At 40.4% G+C, this 21,296-nt stretch overlaps 1 protein-coding gene across 1 annotated transcript in view; it reads left to right on the top strand.

The window, feature by feature from the left end:
- Positions 1-21,296, top strand: part of LOC109928019 (myosin light chain kinase 3-like) — a 45,933-nt gene that overhangs the window by 8,042 nt on the left and 16,595 nt on the right. The window contains exons 2-6 of the mRNA XM_048609073.1: positions 5,121-5,217; positions 5,300-6,026; positions 13,200-13,499; positions 17,548-17,651; positions 18,306-18,411. Coding sequence (XP_048465030.1) covers positions 5,121-5,217; positions 5,300-6,026; positions 13,200-13,499; positions 17,548-17,651; positions 18,306-18,411 — 1,334 coding nt within the window. The remainder of the gene's footprint in view (positions 1-5,120; positions 5,218-5,299; positions 6,027-13,199; positions 13,500-17,547; positions 17,652-18,305; positions 18,412-21,296) is intronic.

Genomic DNA, 21,296 nt, shown 5'->3' with positions numbered 1-21,296 from the left:
ACTGGGCAATTTGAGAACCAGGGGAATCCATATCAGGATTTTTGACTAGGTTAAGATGACTGGCAGAGGCATGTGATTTTGGTTCAATCATAAGTGAGATGCTGAGAGACCGTTTAATATGTATGATCAATGATGTAACCATGCAAAGGCACCTGCTAGCTGAAACCCACCTGGACTTCAAACAGGCACTACAACTGGCTTTATCATTGGAAAATGCGGCAAGTGGAACATATGAGTTGCAGGGTATTCCGATGGAAGTGGATACTCTCGCAGTCTTACTGAGTTTGGGGAACACTTCCTGAGTGAAGGCAATTGCATAGCCTCACTCAGGACATTTCCTGAACAGAGGGACTCTAGATCATCCCACAGCAAAACCCTAAAACAATGCCAAGCCTTGGCCAAACAGTTAAAATTTTCTTCAGGATTCGGGCTGGCAAGTCATTGTAGTTGTTCCCGGAATGCAGACATGAGACAGCAGGAAAGTCCTGTTAGACCTAAATTGAGTAAGAGAAGCAATAGGCCAGTATCCAGGAGAGTGCAGACACTGGAAAGTCCACCTACATCTGGTTGGAACAGTTACATTGCTTAACAACATCCAAATCAGAGCCAATCAAAATAAGCTTCGGGTTAAATGATCACTTGGTTCTAGTGGAGGCCGTTTCAGTGATCACAGAACCAGTCTTTCACAAAATTCGCTCTGGACTCCAACCCTTAAGTTTGCACAAGACCTCAGCTAAATTGAGAAACTGTAATGGGGAGCCTTTACAGAGTAAGGGTTTAACTTCAGTTCCAGTCTCTTATAAGAAGCAGATTGAGTCAATATTTTTTGATTAGAAAATGGCAGCCTGAGTGATGTCCTAATTAAATATCTGTAAATTTTTCAGGAAGGTCTAGGGACTATCAAAGGAGCCAAGACCACCTTGCATGTTGACCAGGAAGCAATTCCACGATTCTATAAGGAACACCCAATGCCATTTGCCTTACAAGCAAAAGAAGAGGAAGAAATCAGGATGCTAGAAAGCGAAGGAGTCATCAAACTGGTCCAATTTATGGAATGGGCATCACCGGTCGTACTGATTATGAAGCCTGATGGGTCAGTTCGCCTTTGTGGCTATGCTAATCAAACAGTAAATCGCTTTTCGCAGTTGGTTATATACCCAGTTCCTCGCATAGAGGGTTTATGCAGAAAGCTGGTTGGGGGCTGTCCGTCATGAGCCAAGCGTACTTGCAATTGCAGTTGGATGAGGATTCCCAGAGGTGTACTACAGTTAATACCCAAAAGGGTTTGTGCCACTATACGAGACTGCCATTTGGGATATCGCCAGTCTGTGCAATATTTCAGCGGACAATGGAGAACATTTTGCAAGATCTGCCCCAGGTCGCCATTTATCTAGATGATGAGCTAATAACAGAGAAGACCAATAAGGAGCACTTAGAGAAATTAGATGTAGTCCTCAGATGTTTCTCCCAGGTTGGCGTACACATTAGAAGGGACACCAAGTAACCTACTTGGCCTACAGAGTTGACAAGACCACGTCACACCCATTGGAAGATAAAGTGAGGGCGATCAAAGATGCCCCTGCTCCCTCATCTGTACAGGAGCTTAGATTTTTTCTTGGGCTGGTGAATTTTACGGAAAGTTCATACACAGCCTGGCATCCATCCAGGCACCTTTTCATCGACTCCCAAAAGTCAGCCTTGGAAACGGTCCTCAGGCAAGCCATAACTTTCAGGAAAGTGAAGAAACAGCCTACAGCTTCGCTAGATACCAAACTGTCCTGGTTCCTATTTGATTGTAGGACCATCCCTCATGCAACTACAGGGGAGAAGACTCGGCACAAGGTTAAAGCTGATCTTCCTGTACCTTGTGGGGTCTTGAAAGGGAAAAGTGGCATCAGGAATGCCAGTGCAGGAATCAAGACTGTGCTAAGGTAGAGAGAGATAGTTTACTTCAGGGGACGAAATTTGGTGCAGGAACCACAGAAGTGGCCCTGCATGGGTAAGAGGCATGGCCAATGGCGGTCAGGTTCAGTATAGAGTTCACGTAGGTGCAATGGTCCTGAACAAACACGTGGATCATATGAAAGCTGTGAACTCGCAAACTGGGCAGGAGCAAAACATGCTCGGCTTCTTGGAATAGATGGAAAGGCTGGCGGAATCCATGGGTTCTCCCTTTCCATCAAGCATTGAAAAGACCTCAGAATCTGAGTCAAAAGATGTGAAGCTCGAAAAACACAGCAGGTCAGACAGCATCCGAGGAGCAGGAAAGTCAATGTTTTGGGCTGAAACCCTTCATCAGGACTGGGAGGGGAAGGGGAGCCCAGAAGTAAATAGAGGGAGGGGTTGGGACAGGGGGAAGGGTAGCTGGGATGGTAATGGGGGTTGTTGTGATTAGGGAAGGGTGGAGTGGATAGGTGAGTAGGAAGATGGACAGGTTAGGTCAGGTCAGGGAAACAAGGAAGAGGGGGATGGCTGGACATGGGATAAGGCTAGGAGTGGAGGGATTTTGAAGATGGTGAAGTTAATATTGAGGCCATTGGGCTGTAAGCTCCTAAGGCGAAATATCAGGTGTTGTTCTTCCAGTCCAAGTTTGACCTCATTCTGACAGCGGAGGAGGCCAAGGATAGATGTGTTGCCAGGTGAATGGGAGGGGGAATTAAAATGGATGACAACCAGAAGATTGGGTTGATTGATGCACGCAGAGCGCCTCAATGCCTTTGCTGCTTGAAGAAGTGAATGAATTTCTTCCGAGTTGCTCTGGGCACAAGAGGCAAACAACTGTGCATTACACATCACCTGTATCAGAGGCAGAGTCAGATGAACCTGACCCAGTGCTAAAACACTCCAGGAGGAGCTGTTAAAAAAGTGAACCAGCCTATGTCCTTGGACTCAGAGAGGGAGGGATGCAGTGATTGTAATGAGGTCAGCCAGGTGGACCTCAGAATGTGAGTTCCCTGATTGGGGCTGTTAAGCTGGTTCAATCAGAGATCCCTGGCAGACATAAAAACAGAGTGACTGACAACCTGCTCACACTGAGAAAGCTGGATCAGTGTCAAAGACTTTCCACGTGTACATAAAGGGTGACTTGGTGATGGGATACTAGCCTCTGTGGAGTTATTTAACTGCTCTACATATATTTATTCTTGTGCACAAAGGGAGTATGCAGCTCGAATAATTTTTGGAAGCAGATGGAAAATTGTGACTGAATGCATTTGAATGCATGATAATACTTAACTTAAGTTTCTTGGCCTGTTTTTGTTGAGCTTGGCAATTTTAGTCCAGTCTAAAATCCCTGTTGTAAAATGGTACTGAATGGTAAAGCAGCAAAAATCCACCTAAATGGCACTGAGCCATATTTCCTGGTCCCCAGTGTCAGTTTTGCTCTTGCAGCACCTACCCTAGTAGCTGGAGGGTCTACCAGTACCAAGGTGTGGTCTGTATCACAATTGACAGTTTAGCCTTGATCATCTGACTTCCATTTGAACATTCCTGGTTAATAATTGAAGGTTAGAACTACCTGTTATTACAACAAAAACTTGTCTTTACCTGCCTTTAGGAACTTTTACAATCTTGTTGTTGACCCAACTCTCTGAGTGCTTTTACAGTCTAGCCAAATCCTTTAACCTTTAAAATCCCCCAAGATATTGCCTCCATGCATTCTGTCCTCTTTTCTATTATAATAATATTTTCTCAATAATTTATAGCCCTGAATATTAAATTAATTCCCATTTCCTGGTGTAAATGTTCTTTAGTTAGTGTGAAATCAAATTTTCCTTACGTAAACGTCCAATTATCCACATATTTTTCAAGCATTCTATATCTGATGCTTCTAACAGTCAGTGAAGATAATTAACCCTGTTCTTTAACTTAAACTTGCCTTTTTAGCCACAACAGACAGTTAGTCATTCTTATTGTTATGTTTAATTTCTGCTGTATTATGTTGCCCAGCACAGTTCTCCAAGTCCTCTTTTTCCTTACAATTTATATAATTAAAAAAATTTTCTTAATTCATCCCTCAGCAATGGCACCAGAAATTGCTGACACTATTTCAGAAGGATAAAGGCAGCAGATGCCTGGGAACATATTGCAAATTCCAACTGTTCCCCTCCAATACACACGGTTATGATTTGGAACTGTATTACTGTTCCTTCATTGTAGCTGGGTAAAAATCCTGGAAATCCCTAACAGCACCATGAGTTTACATACACTCCATGGACTGCAGTAGCTCAGAAAGCAGCTCATGATTGACTTCTTCAGGGCAATAAATATTGGCTAATCAGCAATGCCCATATCACATGATGAATTTTAAAAAAAGACGTTCATGCTTGGGTTGGGAAGTTAATGCAATTTAAGTATGTTCACTCATTACTTGTTGCTAAATACATTTTCCTACATTTATTAATTGACGTATGAATGTGAAAAACATATGATATGCCAGCAGATGCTTTTCTCTGCCTAATTTAGATGGGTATTGTTGGGTCAAAGGAATTGTTACTCTCCATATAATCAGCATGGTTTATGCTGAACTTTATTGCCAAAAATTGGCTACTCTGTATCGCAACACCTTTCATTTTGATGACTACAAAATTAAGGCAAAATGGCTGGCTAAGGACTTTGGGACCCTGGAGCAACCTTGTGATGATGTCATGGCTTTGCACGTTACTGAGCATAAATGGGACAATGTAGGTGGAGTTAGAATTGACCGTTACACTGTGCTACACCAAACTATACTATAACTTTAGAAAGTCTTAAGAACACATTACCGTGAGCACGCAAACAAAGATAGATCAGTATTTACCTAATTAAGTATAAGATCAGAATGTGGCATATCTATGATTACCATGTGTTAAGTACTAATGTATAATAAATATTACTTTGAAGTCGAAGCCTGAGAAAAGTTCTTGACTTTGCCTTCTTGTCATCCAGTCAGTCTTGGATCCAAACTCAATCATGTGGCATCAAACCACACAGGTTCTTCTTCTGTTTCAGGTTTTTAGAGATTTATCTTCACTTGTCAAAGATGAAATTAGATTACCATGTAAGAAAACTTAGGAATCTTGCAATGCTAAACTCTACTGTAAAGTGTATGTGGAATTTAATTACTTCTTACTGTTGTACAGGGGAAAGATCAGCGGTCTGGTGATGTGAAAGGGAAGCAAAATTTAAATATTAAAGAAGTTAAGTCCCAACAGAAGAAAAAGCCTCCAGATTCTACAGGTATGCAAAAAGTGTCTTTTTAGTGCAGTACAGTGCACACATAAAGAATATTCTGTTTAATTTCTCTATCTTGTTTTCCTAGCACTGTTTGATCAGGAGGATGCAGATAGTTTCTCTGATCAAAAGATCAAAAGTTTAAATACAGAAAATGCCAACGGCTCGAGTGTCTTTGAGGATCCGAACAATATCAGAAGTCAAGCAGAATGCAAAAATGTTGCAAAATTAAAAGGAAAGCCGTTTCAGAAAGACGCAAGTGTCTTTGGGCCGCAATCTTCCAGATTGGCAGAGGGCACCTCCTCAACAATCGCTCCAGAGATTACTGAAGCTGTTTTAGATATTTATGCCAGTAATGAAAAGAAGGAAGACGCAGCTGTAAAAGAACAATGTGATATTGAGCCTGAGAAGAGTTTTAGCACTGCAGAGAACCAAACAAGGATCAACAGACAAATTGATGAAAGGACAGAGAAAAACAATGTTATGTATGAAAATATTGTAGATAATAGGTCCATGGAAAAAATGCCAGCAGAGGAAGACGATGGAAGTATTAATAAAGAGTTAATGAGTGAACCAATATCAGAAGGAAGAAAGGAGAATGTAATAGATGAAGAAAATGAAGAAACAGAAAGCAACTGCATAAAAGTTGATGAAAGCAATGAAGAGGCCATAGGGACTATTCTTGAAAGCACAGACTCAGAGCTTACTATTACTGAAAGATCCAAAGTGAAGAACACAGTGTCACAGGTAGATGAACTACCTAAGGATCAGGATATTGTTTGTCATGGCAAAAACTGCACGGTGTTGCTAAACAGGTAACAAGTTTTATTATCTCTGTTTATTTATCAGTATGTAAGTTTTTAAGAAATGATATTTCTTAGGAATAATTTGAAAGAATTATAAAATCTCACAACCAGACCAATACCATTAGTGGGGCAAAATACTCTGAAAGGGAAGTGTTACTTTCATTTTGAGATATTTCTCCACACATCTTTCCTTACCTTAAAAGAGACATCCCATATTTTTAAAATGAGAAACTAAACACCCAGCTCCTCAAACTTGGAATAAAGTCCTTTCCAAAAGGAGACTATAGTATAGAAACATATAATATAGGAGCAGCAGAAGGCCATTCAACCCCTCGGGCCTGCTCTGCAATTCAGTATAATCATAAGTGATCATCGAGCTCAAAACTATAATCCCAACCTCCCCGCTTATCCCTTGAACCCTTTTGCCACAAAAGCTATATCGACCTCCTCTTTCAAAACACATAATGTTTTGGCCTCGACCATTTTCTATAGTGAATTCCACAGCTTCACCACTCTCTGGGTGAAGATATTTCTCCTCATCTCTGTCTTAAAAGTTTATCCCTTATCCTTAAACTATGACCCATGGGGTCTGGTGTCTGCCACCATTGGGAACATCTTTCCTACATCTAACCTGCCTAGTCCCATTAGAATTTTATAGGTTTCTGTGAGATCCCCCATCATTCTTCTCAACTCCAGGTAACACAATCCTAATTAACTCATCTCTCCTCATACCATCTGCCATCCCAGGAATCAATTTGGTAAACCCAAACCTTCACTGCATTCCTCTATAGCAAGAACATCCTTCTTTAGTTAAGGAAACGGCATACAATATTCCAGGTGTGACGTCACCAATGCCCTGTATAATTGAAATAAAACATCCTTGTTCTTGTATTTAGATATCTCACTATGAAGGCCAGCATACAAGTTGCCTTCTTTACTGCCTGCTGTACCTGCATGGTTACTTACTTTCAGCGACTGGTGCATAAGAACACCCAAGTCTTGTTGCACATTCCCCTCTTTCAATTTACAGCCATTCAAATAATAATCTCTAAGTTACAGATAGATCCCAGACTCTTATCTAGTTGGGAAGAAGTACTTCTCACATACACAATTGTCTATTTCATTTTGGAAAGAGTATAACAAAAATCTAATTGTCTTCAACTGATAGCTCAATAAGGGAAAAATAATTAAGATAGCCAATCCCTGCTTAATAAGTTAATAGGTATTTTGTTATAATTAACACTAAGTTTTATTAAGTGCAATGAATTTCTACTGAGTGGATTTGAGAACAAGTTATTGTGGGCTCTACTTAAAGGAAAGGAATTAAATGCTTTTTACTTCTTTTCTAGGAAAATTTTTTTTGATCCTAGACCAGATAGGGAACTAAATTTGAACCCTTATGTACCACAGAAAGATAAGTTAATAAGTAACATTGAATGTACAGCAATCATTACAGCCTCTGACTCATCTACTTAGAGAATAAGTTTTAATAGTGAGCTACAACACATATAAAACCAGAAAAAAGGATTCATCTAATTTTTATTTTTCTTTTTAAAGTTTTTCTGAACAGTGATCAATGTTGCACAAAGGTCTATACTTAAATAAGTAACTCTTTAAGTTCAGGATCATTTTTCAACATCCCCTTACAACTTCAATAACAGTCCTTACTAAACTGGCTCTTGATAATAATTATTTTCTTGCTTGGAGGCAAATAGCTAAGGAAAATGCAGCCATTCTGATAATTTGATGTACATTACAGAATGTGTCTGAAACTAAGGACACAATTTTCCCTTTACCAAGTTTGGGTGCAAATGTGCTCGGTGGCAATTAAGGCATCGCCGTCTCTCCCAAGAAAACATAAACTGTTGGGTGCCAGTCAGCTCATTAAGAGCTGATGGCTTTCATAGGTGAGCTGCTTAGCCTATTGCAGGCCTTGAAGAAATTCTGGGTCCTAAATACCTCTGGTCAAGGCCCACTACACAGGGGATCCAGCAATGATGAGGTAAATCTGTCCTGTATCATCAGATCACAGGATGGTTATTACACGGGGTGTGTTGAGGGAGTGGAGGGTTGGAAGCCTTGGATTGCCCAGAAATTGAAACATTTGGAGGCCTCCCCTAATAAGCAGGTTGGTCTTATTCCCAGTCAGAAAGTAGCCACAGTTGCCACCTGCTTGAGCAGGTAATCAGGGAGGTGACAAGTTGAGACCCTTAAGTGACCATTAATTGACCTCTTAGGGACGTTAATTGGTGGTGGATCAAGAAGTGCACCCCTGGACATTCTCCCACAGAAATCATTGAGTGCGAGAAGGGGAAAAGTATCCCTCTGACACAGTCAACTATTTTCCCTTCTCGCCACCTCCAGAGAAGGGAAAATCACACCTAAGGTTCAAAGTTTTCAAGTGGAAAATTTCATTTGCTGCCTGTTTAATATGACTTGCTAAATAAATCATCTCTTAGATCTTTTAACTTGTATTCTTGTTTTAGTCTTGTGATCTAAGAAGAGCTCAGGCACATTATAATATTGTTTTAATATCTTATACAAACCTGCTACAATACGATTTATTTGCACTGCTCATCAAAATTGTTTCACTGACGGGTTTAGCCTTTGGTAATTTTCCATTCATGCACGGTTGCAGAAGAGGAAGCAGCCGTGGTAATAGCTGTTCCTGGCATGCTCCATTAATTGCTAAACTGGGTATCAATCATAAATTAACTCTGGTCATTGTAGACACAGATGCATATGATTAGTTCTACACAGCTACTTCTTTAGCTGAAAATGATGTCTCTAGGAGGCACCATGAATTCTAGCCTCAGGATTCTTCGAGGGTACAATGCTTCCATCAGAGATTGTTGTTGAGGCATTTTATATATAAAAAATGTTGCTGCAATGCCTTCTTTATTGCAAGTTTTGTTTTTGCTTTGAAATGTAAGGAACATGTTATCTGAATGGATTTTCAAAATTATTTAGAGAAGCTTCATTGTTTTCATTTTTCATTGTGAGCTTTTGTTAACTGCTGCTATTGGTTGAGTGTTATCAAATGTTTTTAGAGTACCTTTTAGAATCATAGAATTTCTACAGTTTGGAAAGAGGCCATTCAGCCCATTGAGTCCACACCAACCCTCCGAAGAGCTTCCCATCCAGACAAAGTCCCCCTATCCTAACCCCATAACCGATATTAACCCTGACTAAACCGCATATCCCTGGACACAACGAGGCAATTTAGCATGGCAAATCCATCTAACCTGCACATCTTTGGACTTCTAAAACGTTTAAAATCTTTTTAAACTGAATTTTTTTAAATTATTTTTTCTTAAGGGTGGGTTTTACTGGCAAGGCTAACATTTATTGTTTGCAAATAATTGTCTCTGAGAAGGTGAGGTAGCTTTTTGAACTGCTACAGCCCATATAGAGTGCAGTTAGGTAGGCAGTACTATGATTTTGACGTCGTGGTAAAGGAAGAATTGTTTTACAAGTCCATGTCAGGATAATGTGTGACTTGATGATACTGTTCCCATTATCATTACTTTTCTATTTCCATTCATCCTTTCAAAATACATCACTTTAAATTCCTTCATTAAGTTTCATTTTCTATGTTTCTGTTCATGCCACCAGTTTTGGCCACCTTAGGATTGTTACTCTCCACTTCACTGTCTACTTGATTGATTGATTTATTGCCACTTGTAATGAAATATAGTGAAAAACTTTGTTGACAAGTGGTACAGGCAGATCACAGTGAGCAAAGGATGTACAGATCAAAAAGACTTAGAGGCATAGAGGTTACATTATTTGTGGCTAGAGTCCATTCAACAGTCTTGATAACGGCCGAAAAGTAGCTGTTCCTGAACCTGCTCATGCATGTTTTCAAGTTTCTGTATCTTCTGCCTGATGGAAGAGGTTGCAGGAGGTCATTAACAGGGTGCGATGGGTTTTTGATGATGTTGGCCACCTTTCTGCGGTAGCAAGCATTGTAAATAGAGTCCATGGATTGAAGATTGGCTTCCGTGATGGTCTGGGCTGTGCATACCATCTTCTGTAGTTTCTTACAGTCTTTGGTAGAGCAGTTGCCATACCAGGCCGTTATGCACCCAGGCAATATGCTTTCAATGGTGCATCTGTAGAAGTTGGTGAGGAACCTTATGGACATGCTAAATTTCCTGAGCCGCATGAGGAAGAAGAGACATTGTTGTGCCTTCTTGACCGTCACATTTACGTGGCTGATTTTCTAATTTGTGTCATCTCTAAAAAATTATGGACCATCTACATGAGCCTATATTATTAATGTACATGAAAAATGTGTGATGGTTTCTGTACTGGGCACTAGTACCTAAGCTATGTCTTCTAACTTCACCATAAGAGTTCCATCATGTTCCCCAGTTATACCCACCCTTTCTTTAACTATCCTTTTATTATTTCTATGCCTGTAAAATACTTTAGTTTCCCTCTTATGTTACTCCTAATCAACTCTCACACATTCAGTTTACCCTCTTGTTTACGTTCTCTATTCTCTTCAGTGTCTTGTGTATTCAAATTGGTTCTATATTATTTTATGAGCCTGGCTTTATTATGATATTCCTTTTGTTGTTTCATTTCAGTCCTTGCATTTTTAATTATCTAGAGAGCTGTAGTTCTGGGTATTTTGCTTTCCCCCATGTGGGAATGTTTCCAGTCTGTACCTAAATTATCTCTTCTTTTAAGTGTTTCTATTACTCACTTCTTGTTTCACCTGCTAATCTCTGATTCCAGTCTATCTGGACCAGATCTCTTTTGAACTCATTGAAAATAACTTCCCTGCAGTTGAATGTGTTTACTTTTGATTGTTCCTTATCCTTTTCTATTATTCTAAACTTAACAATATTGTGATCACAAAAAAAATTGTGATCACTCTTTCCAAAATGTTGCTTCGTTTAAGCTACCACTGCCTGCATCACTTCATTCCCCAGAATTACATCCATTCCTGTTGGGTTATAAACACTGATTAAGAAAGTTCTTGTGTCTATTTCAGGAATTCTTCCTCCCTCTTGCCCTTTATACTATTATTTTCTGTCCTATGTTAGAAAATATGAGTTCCCTCTTATCAGTACTCTTGTTCTCGGATCTTCCTGAAATTCATCTGCAAACCATGCTTCATTATCTCCTTCTTACTGCACTATTTGGTGACAAATTTCCAAACCTCTACTTAAATGGAATCTGTATTTGATCTTCAAGGACATCATGGCCTTTCCAGGACTGTAGCAATACTGTCTTGCTGTTCCTTATGTTTCTGCTTTATTTCTTCTGAATGCATTGTCAGGAATATTAAGTTTCCCCTTGTTTTTGCCAGGTCTTTGTCATTGTCAGGGGTTGGTTAGCTCAGTTGGCAGTACAGCTGGTTTGTAATCCAGTTCAATTCCTGCACTGGCTGAGGTACCATGAAGGATTCTCCTTCTCAACTTCTTCCCCTCACCTGAGGTGTGGTGACACTGAGGTTAAACCACCACCAGTCTCATTAGAGAGCAGCCCTATGGTCTGGTAAAAATATGGTGACTTTACCTTTTATATAAGGTAATATATCACTCCCTCATCTTATTTACTGTGCTTCATACAATTTCACACCCATACTCCAAATCACCTGAATCTTCTTTCTGTTACCCCTCCTGTCTGATCCTTTACATTGCTGAATCACTCTTTGTTATAATACAGTTTGCATCTCCCACTAATCTCTGAAACTTCATCCAGCTTTTCCTTCCCTTGTCATTCACATTAAACATTGACCCACAGCTCTAGGACATTGGTCCAACCGCATGCATGTGTTACCCATTCATCTGGTATAGGGGTGCGTCCTGTCCCAGAACTGATCCCATTGCCACAGGAATCTAAAGCCCTTCCTCCTGCACCATTTCTCCCTTCCTGAATTAACTTGTATTACATTATTGTGCCGAACCTCTCTTGCCAGGGCCACTGGGTGTTGTGCAGTGATTAGAAAATGTGTTAAAAATGTTGGTCTGAAACAGCTGAAATTCCTGGGGCCTGAACGTGGCTTATAGTAGGTAGCAAATCCTGGGAGACACAGTCGCTCTTAGTGGCCAATTAACTCGCTACTGACGTGGCTGCTTTCCCCATTAAGGATGTCCGGCCACTCCTAAGACTTGCTGGCCCAATTGAAAGGGTTGGTAGCTAAGCAGCCATTGTAGCACAACAACCAGTGGCGGCCAGTGCTGAAATTGCAACCGCAAGAAGAGAATATCTCAATAACCATGGGGCTGTCGAAGAGGAGTAAGAGATGCTAAGGTCAGACAGCTTTCGCTAGACACTCTGCACATATGACAACATGCAAGCCACTCAGTGTGGGCAGAAATGCCTGAGGAAGTGGGATAAGGCTTCTAACCAGACAGTTAAATGACTCAAATAGGCTCCAAGTGGACGCTGATCTTCCAGCTTGCCCATTGCTGGCAGAAGTGCATGGTGATGAGAATATGTGGGGGATGTGCCCTGACGCCACCCCACACCATTTCTGCCTTCAACCTACCAGCTTATTGCCGATGAGTAAGAGTCTGAACATTTACAACAGCAAAACCATTTATAAATGAATAAACACTTTATAATGGGATCATCAAATGTAAATATGTCATAATTATGATTTCTTGACAAATGAATTGAATTACTTAGGTGACTTTTTGGAAAATACGTTTGTCATGTTAGCTCCTTGAGCTTAAAAATTCTAATGTCTTAAGTAAGGTTTGAAACAATATTTTTATTTACATATTTCACAACATCAGAAATAAATTAATCCCTTAAACACTTTAATTATTGATGCCTTTGAGACAAGGGGAAACATTGGTAAAATGAGAGAGGAGAAAATAAGAGAAACAGAGACAGGGTGGTGGCTGAGAGAATGAGAAAAAGAAACAAAGAGAAAAATTCAGATGATGTGTCTTTCTTCATCTTAATGTGTATTATTTTGGAATGAAAGATGAATTGAACTTTGAAAGTAATCAAGATTGTAAACAAGTACTTTTTTTTTAGTTATAACCACTTTCTAAGTATTAGTTGAGTCTCCCTCGGTAGTTCTCTTGGCCTTGAAATTATTGTCTGCGAGTTCAAGTCTTACTCCAGAATTTGAGACCAAACATTAGAGTTTACATTGGTGTGCCTTCGCTTTTGAGTAACAAAACATCTGTATAACTTTTTTACTTTTGAAAGATATGAAGACAGTGAAAGAGAAGCTGAAGCTTTATTAGCAGCTGCAGCAGAACCTGAGGAAGGAACATCACAGAATACTGAGCCACATGCAGTCAAAGGTCTGAGTACCATCAATAAAAGAAGAGGGACTGGGGAAAATTCACTTAACGATGACAACAAGAAAAGCAGAGTGGAGGAAAAAGGCTGCAGCCAGGAAGCCACAACTGAACCTGCTTCCTGTCTGAGCAGTGCAACATCCACAGTTAGCCAGAAAGAAATTAACCAGGCAACCAAGGAGTGTCCACACATTGTGATCGGCAAGTAGACACCAGCTTTCATCTCATTGTTCTAAGAGTTTAATAATGTTAAATTTGTATTAGCCCCAATGCCAAATACTGGAATGTAAATCAGTTATCAAAGCTTAATCTGACATTAAACTGATGGAGAATAAGACTGGCCTTTGTCAGGAGACTTTCTGCTCTTCAGTCCAAAGTTGGGTTTAGTTCTAACCATGGATTCAGGCTATATTTACACGTCTATTGCAGTTAGAGTTATAGGCCCAATATTGCTTCCTTCTGCATATGCATTTCCCAGATTCACAGGAGAAGGAAATCCAGGCAATATTATGTAATGTGTAAACAGTTACTTTACTGAGCATCTTATTGCCCATTCACAGTACAAGGCTAGCACTGGTGTTAAGCAGTTGCAGCATTACACTGACGTGAAACTTATGGAATGCAAATTGAATGTGAAGACCAAACTGACTGCAAAGTCAAGAAAACAGATTACATCCTCGGTGTAGTTGCACTTTGTTCCCGACAGATGCTGACTAACTTATTTCCAGCATCTTCAGTTTTTGTTTCAGATTTTTAACATTTATTGTATTACTGCTTTTATGTCAATTGAGTCCTGAATAGTTTGTGAAATATTAAGTTTTATCTGCTATTTGTATTGGATTACAAACTACTGTGAGCAAAAGCTTGACCTTAGGGAGTTACTTTTGGATGAGGTAGAGTGAATCTGTAAACATGTTCCCAATAAAGTTGTTGACTGTTTCCCTACATCTAGGACATAGCACACGTAGGAAACTTTCATGTTCTTAATTCATTACCTTCAGTTGCCTAAATATTTCTTTTGAGTTATTTATCCATTTCCGTTGCTCACTTCAACTTAGTTGTTCTCTTGAAGCTGGTCTTGTTCTTCTCCCGTTATGTGGCCCCTCAGCTTGATCTTGTTCGGTTTCTCTACTCCCATAATCTCATTTCACTTCAGTCTTCCACCACTCCTACTGGTTGCATTTAGCTGTCTTGACCAACTGGTTAAAAGAAATCAATCAGAGCTACCTAAGTTCATTGCTAATTATCAAGTTGTAAGTAGCCTGATCTATAGTTTTCATTGGAATATTGGACACAGTAAGGCAAAGAAAGCACATGCAATGAAGAAAATGAGCTTGAAATTAAAAGGAGACCTTCAACTGAATCCATAAATGAATCCAGTGATGCAACAATTAAACAAATGAAGCTAATTATTAGGTGTTGCGATTAAGGAATGCCCTGTTATCAGTGACAATTTTAACCCCATCTACCCAGCAGTAACCAGTATTTAGGAGCAAATTTAAATTGTTCAGCACCTCATTTAATTCGTTAGGTCATGGTTGATCCATACTTCAAATGACTGTACCCACTTGTCATTCCTTCCCATTATGCCTTTTGTAGTAAAAAATATTCCCACCTTAGTTTTGAAAAGCTCAGTTGACTGCAGCCTTTCTCAAAAATGTAATCATTGATGTCTGCCATTAGTCTGAAAAAAGTGTTTCTGGGCTTCTTTCCTGAAAGGCTTCATTCAAATTGTATGATTATGACCTGTTGTTCTGGGGCATTTGCTCCAAGAAAATCCTCTAGTAAATCCCTTCAGTATTTTCCACATCTTAATTGGATCATCCATCAACCTTTTAAGCTCAGAGTAATATAGGTGTAATTTATGAAACCTGGCTGCATAACTTAATCCTTCAAGCCTTGGTATTAAGTTGCATAAATTTAGTGAATCTGTGCTATACCACGTCCAAGATGAATATACCCTTCTCAAGATCCATGCCCAAGGTTGAACGAAGAATTCTGGGTGGGTCTGACCAAGATGGGTAAAACTGAATCATGAGTTCCTTCCCTTTCTATTCCAGCCTATTTGAACTATTTCAATTGCTCCTTGTACCTTTCTGTTAGCTTTCAGTGATTTGAGTTGTTAAACTCTCGAGCTTTCATTCTTCTGAGACTGTTCCACTACTCAATATGACCATGGCTGATCATCCACGCCAGTGCCATTTTTCAACACCAGCACCATATTCTTTTATGTCTGTAGTATTTAGACATCAGTCGATCTCTGCATTAAACATACTCAATTACTGAGCTTCTACAGCTCTCTGGGGTAGAGAATTACAAAGATTCACAACCCTATGAGCAAAGAAAATTCTCCTCATCTCTGCCCGAAATGAATTCCCTATTTCTTTTAAATTATTCCCCATGGTTCTAGATTCCCCAACCAAGGGGAACATCTGACCTGCGTCTACCCGTTTATGTCTTGAAATATTTTGTAGGTTTTAATGCGATCGCCTATCATTCTTCGAAACTCTAGAAAATGTAGGCCCAATTTCCCAAATTGCTCTTCATAAGACAGTCCCACGTCCTGGAAACAAGTCTGGCTGAGCCTTTGTTGCATTCTCTCTAAGGCAATAATAATGTAAAAGGACCAAAACTGAACACAGCACTCCAGGTGCAAACTAACCAAGGTTCTATATAATTCAAACAAGAATTCACAATTCCTGTAGTTAAATTCTGTCGTGATAAATGCCAATATTCCATTAGCCTTCCTAATTGCTTTCTTGAGTTCAACATGGAAAACCTCAGATATTTCCCACATTGAACTAGATTTTCTGTAGTTTTGACTACTTGTTTGTAATTGGCCAAGACTTGTTGGAGAGCGGGGTTACTCAGCTTACCACCTGAAGAGTGGGAGTACAAAATATTTACGCTGGTCCTGGCTACTTTCTTAATATCCTGAAGTTGGGACTTCTGCTCCTCACTCAGGAGGAATTCCCACGTCAAAAAGATGCAAGTTAGGTGGATTGGCTGTCATCTCTCTGGTCCGAGCAGTGCCAGAAGCTGGAGTGGGCAGGACAAACAGTTCTCAGGGTCTAAGTCCCAAAGTCCAGGGCCAGATAAGTGTAGGCGTCACTGGGCACATAGGGGTTGGTGACCTCTGGAGGGTAGCGAGTTGAGATGTTTGTGGAGAGGCTGGGGAGAGAGCAACTACAGGGGACAGACCTTCTAGGGCTGCACGATATTGAAAGGTACCCTCCATTCCCTTCTACTTCCTACCTAAATAGGTTCGCTTTTCCATCTTTCCCTGACTGCCCACCTGAAAACTGAGACTGGGCAGTAAACAGATTATAATTCATCAATAATTTGCCTTTTAAAGGCGTCGACTGAGCCAAAGGCCAATCTGGACTTCGCCCACTCACTTTAAAATTGCAAATGATTTAGGCCAGTGGGAAGAATAACTTCTAATCATCTGCAAACTTTTATGTACATCATTCTTTTCCTTTCTTCAAGCCATTCACAGATATGAAAAATTGAGTTGCACCAGCCTCAGGAACACCATTCTCAAATCTTGCCAAGCAGACTTCCTAATCTTTACAACCGCTGTTTGTCTCCTATCTCTCAGACAATGTCCATCCAAAATCCAAACGTTAGCCGTTTCCAGTTTCATACACTGCCAATTATGCTAAGAATCCCCTGTCAAAAACCTTCATTGAATCCCTACAGTGTGGAAACAGGCCATTTTGCCCAGCATGTCCACACCAACTCTCTGAAGAGCATCCCACCAAGACTCACCCCGCTACCCTATTCCTGTAACCCTGCCTTTCCCGTGGCGAATCCACCTAATTTTACACATTTGCTTATCAAAGGGCTGTTGGAAAAGCATCTATAGATATTGCCTAAACCTTATTAGCGAGCTTCTCAAAAAAGGTCAACCAAATTAGTCAGTCCGGAATTATCTTCAGTAAACCCATCTGGACTTTCTCTGAGTGGCTTAATTTTATTCAAATTCAGAGTCATTCAGTTCCTAATGACAGATTGACCATAACAACAATAATCATGGTATTTTGTTCAAGTAACAACTTTGCAACCCAAAGGCTAAATTGTGATGTGACTTGCATCAAAACATTATCAAATAAATTAAACATTCAGGTTAAAAATGTGCAGCCATGTAACACTCATATTCTAGTAGCTTGCCAAAGACTGACATGAAACTGATAGACCTGTAATTTCTGGATTTCTATCTTCCTTATTAAATAATGGAATGACATAATGAGTGGGCTCTGCTGCAATTTCAACTTGAGACATGACTGGGGAATTTACCGTGCCAATTTATCCCAGCCAGTTGAAGAGGACCCAGAGACAGAGATGGGACCAGCAGGTATGCTTTTGCTTCTTCCATTTCCTGAATGGAACGAGGAGGAACAGGAGTGCTGTTCCTGCAGAGCTGACAAGAAAGTTTAGGCCCTTGCATCAGTGAACAATCTCCTTCCCCCTTCCTCCCACACACCCTTCAAACCTTTTCGCGAAATTTATCTTGTTGAAGGTGATGGTACATTTGGTGCTGATTGGCAGCCACTTGCCAATCTGAATTCCCTGGTCACCTACTTACCAGCTGATGATTTCCAACAGACTAGTGAAGGACACCAGTGTTGCTGATATCAAGGGTTTTGGCACACGTCATGTCCTTTGTCCACTTGATCTCCACTCCTGCTTAAAATCAGGGCTGATGTTTGATGTGGCTGTGGATGCAGAAAATAGCATTCTAGATCCTGTAGTATATGCTTTTTGAAGTGGTTGAGTTGTGGATAGTACTATTGTCATTTGCCAGGGCTACGGTTGTCTGTTTTGAAATTTTTCACCTGCATAAATCCGACTAGACTTTGCTTTAGATCTTCGACTGGTACTTCATTAATGAACAATCAGTGTCAATCTTCTGGTGTCCTATGATTTTTTTTCCTTTCAATAGATGCACAAGTCCCAGAATATTTAATTATATTTATGCTGGTACAAATTTTTGTCTTTTCTGATCTAGATGATGGCCCTGCTCCACCTGCTCCATTTGAACATAGGATTGTCTCGGCCAACATGGAACAAATCAGCAATTACTATACAATCTACAAATCTGAAGTCCTTGGAGGGTCAGTTCTGTTTGATGTCCTTCTGAAAATGATTCATTGTCAAAGATACACTTTAACTCACCCTTCTCCGAGCTGAGCAGTCGAAGATCACAGATATATGGGCAAATTTGTAAAAAAAAAAATACCAACCCTCCTACTTCAGTTTGAACCAAGGAATGTTTCAGAGCTTCTTGAGTAACTTGCTCTGGAGGGTTGGGTCTATCATTGTGATATCTAAATGAGTTGAACTAATTACTGACTGGCCAGGTTACCCCGGGCTCAGGAAATCTGGCAGCTGGAGAGAGCAGCTGCATCCAGTCGGTGGATGTCTTCCCAGCATTGCTTGTGGGCCAGGAGGAACAGGAGTGTTCACCCCCAAACCTGTCAAGAAAACCTTCTTCTAGCTCATCCACAACTCCCCAGAACAGCCCTTCTCCAAAACAATCATTTCAACCAGTCCTTCCTTCCTCCCAATTGCTGGTCTGATTCCTCCCTGGCATGTACCAGCATTTCCTACTTGTTAGGGACTCACAACAAAAGTCAGAGTTGGAATCTTCAACCACAGCCTTTCCTGGTTAACCACCTGTCTGCTTCCTAATCTGCGCAGCTGATGATGTGTTTATATTACATCATCTGTACAGCTTGAAAACGCTCTGATCAAAGATGCCACCTTCACAACTAAAATGAGTTCTGTGCTTATCGGGGGAGGTTGCCTTGTGAATGGGTAAAATCTTTGCTGTTAATGCAAGTATAGTTGGATTATAAGGATTTATGTGATCATTATGTATATGATTGATTAACTAAATTAATAAAATCAGACCCTATAGGTCAACGAGCAAAATGCATTGGACGGCAAGCAAATACGCCTTTGAAATCCCCAAAATGCCTGGGAAAATTGAATCATTGGCACATATAATCGTAGAAAATCATCCCCTTATGTGAGCAGCACACATTTTGGGAGAAAGTGTTGCTCTAATCGATGGCTCTGTCTCTCTCCTGCCCCTCCAATTGCAGATCCCCTCTCTCCTACCCTTGCTGCTCAACAAGAGTTGGAATCTTTGATTGGAGGGGTAGTAAGAGCAGGAGGGCAGGAATCTCTGATTCAGGCTGGTCCTGTAGCATGAAGGAGACATTAACAAGTTCGGAGCCAATGTCCGAGGCGCTGTCATTAAACCTGCTTGAATGAGGTAAGGGATTAGGGGGGCATTGTGCTGGCCCAGGTTTCTGCCAATTACAGTGGGAAGGCAGGGGCCTTATGGAGTTGATGAATACCCTGATATCATTCCACCTTAATACCTCTATTTATTTGGTTTGTCTCCTTTTCATACATAAGCATGGGTGAGCTTGAAGATTATGCACTGAATATGCGGGACTTGGCTGTAATGACATGACACTTACTTACTTCATCCAAAACCTGTTTTATGTCAACAACAAATCTATTTCTTACATGTGCCTTACAGTCCCAGACTGGACTACCAAGTTTGTGTTACAATCTGGCTAAGGGCCAAGAATTATTTTTAAAAATCAGACGTGAGATCCAGAGGACTTACTAAGAGAATAAATTGTGAGATTTGAACAAACAACAATAAAATTTACGAAAGAATGTTAGAATGCCAGTACAATGTACAATGCATATGCAACGTACATTCTTAAAAAATCACAAAGTATTCTAATACTCAGAATTAACTTGTGGTATATATAGGCAATAGATAGTGATCAAACACCCTGCAGTGGATATCAGATAGCAAATGTGATCAAGATAAATCCCACAGATTTCATAGGAATTCGTCCCAGATGTTACTGACATGGCATGTCACCAAATCTCGTTGAAACTCACAAAGAAGTACAACTTCACTTTTGCCAATTTAACCTCACTTCATCATGGACTGCTTCAATGACTTTTTGTAAAAATTCCTTCATGGGATGTGGGTGCCAATGGTTGGACCAGCATTTATTGCCCAACCCTAGTTACCCTTGAGAAGGTGGTGTTAAGCTGCCTTCTTGAATTGTTGTACTCCATTTGTTGTAGGTAGACCCACAATGCCATTAGGGAGGAACTTCCAGGATTTTGATCCAGCAACAGTAAAGGAATAATGATATATTTCAAAGTCAGGATGGTCAGTGGCGTGGAGGGGAAATTGTGGTGGTATTCCCATCTGTATGCTTCCCATGTCCTTCTTGATGGAAGCGGTCGTGGGTTTAAGGAGCCTTGGCAAATTTTTGCAGTGTATCTTGTAGATGGTACACACTACTGCTACTGAGCATGAGTGATGAAGAGACTGAACGATTGTGAATGTGGCGTCAGCCAGTTGGACTGTTTTGTCTTGGATGGTGTCAAGCTTTTGAGCATTGTTAGCGCTACACTCATCTGACCAAATGGAGAGTATTCCAACAGACTCCTGTCTTATGCCCTCTAGTTGGTGGACAGTCTTTGGGGAATCAGGAGGTTACACACTCACCTTCCTTTCCTGGGCTCCTCTGCACTGAAATATTTACAAACAGACGAACTGAAGCTTTTCACTGACTACTAGCTTCATCAAGCTAGAATTACCCTAAAATTGTTCCCTAAGCTCTAATCTTGCTCAGTTGCATCAAGCAAATAATACATGTGGACTTTTCAACCCCCACTCTCAGCTGTACTGAGCTTTTAATGGCATATCGTTTTTTTCTGAGCCTCCAGAATTTCCAGAATTTCTAGCTCTCCAATTCTAATACTTAACTATCTACTAAATCTGAGAACTTCTGTATGAGTTCTAACAGCACAGAATTATCCAACTGCTCTTAGGACTTCTCACTGAGTCTCTCACACGGAATCCATGTGGTACAGTTGCCTTCCCAGCAGTACAGCTAAAAACATCACTGCCTAATATGAAGTCTGCTTTCTTTTCCCTCCCTCTCTCACTGAC

Source organism: Rhincodon typus, chromosome 2 (assembly GCF_021869965.1).
Source record: "Rhincodon typus isolate 14 chromosome 2, sRhiTyp1.1, whole genome shotgun sequence".
NCBI lineage: Eukaryota > Metazoa > Chordata > Chondrichthyes > Orectolobiformes > Rhincodontidae > Rhincodon > Rhincodon typus.
This window is presented reverse-complemented; position numbering and strand designations above follow the sequence as displayed.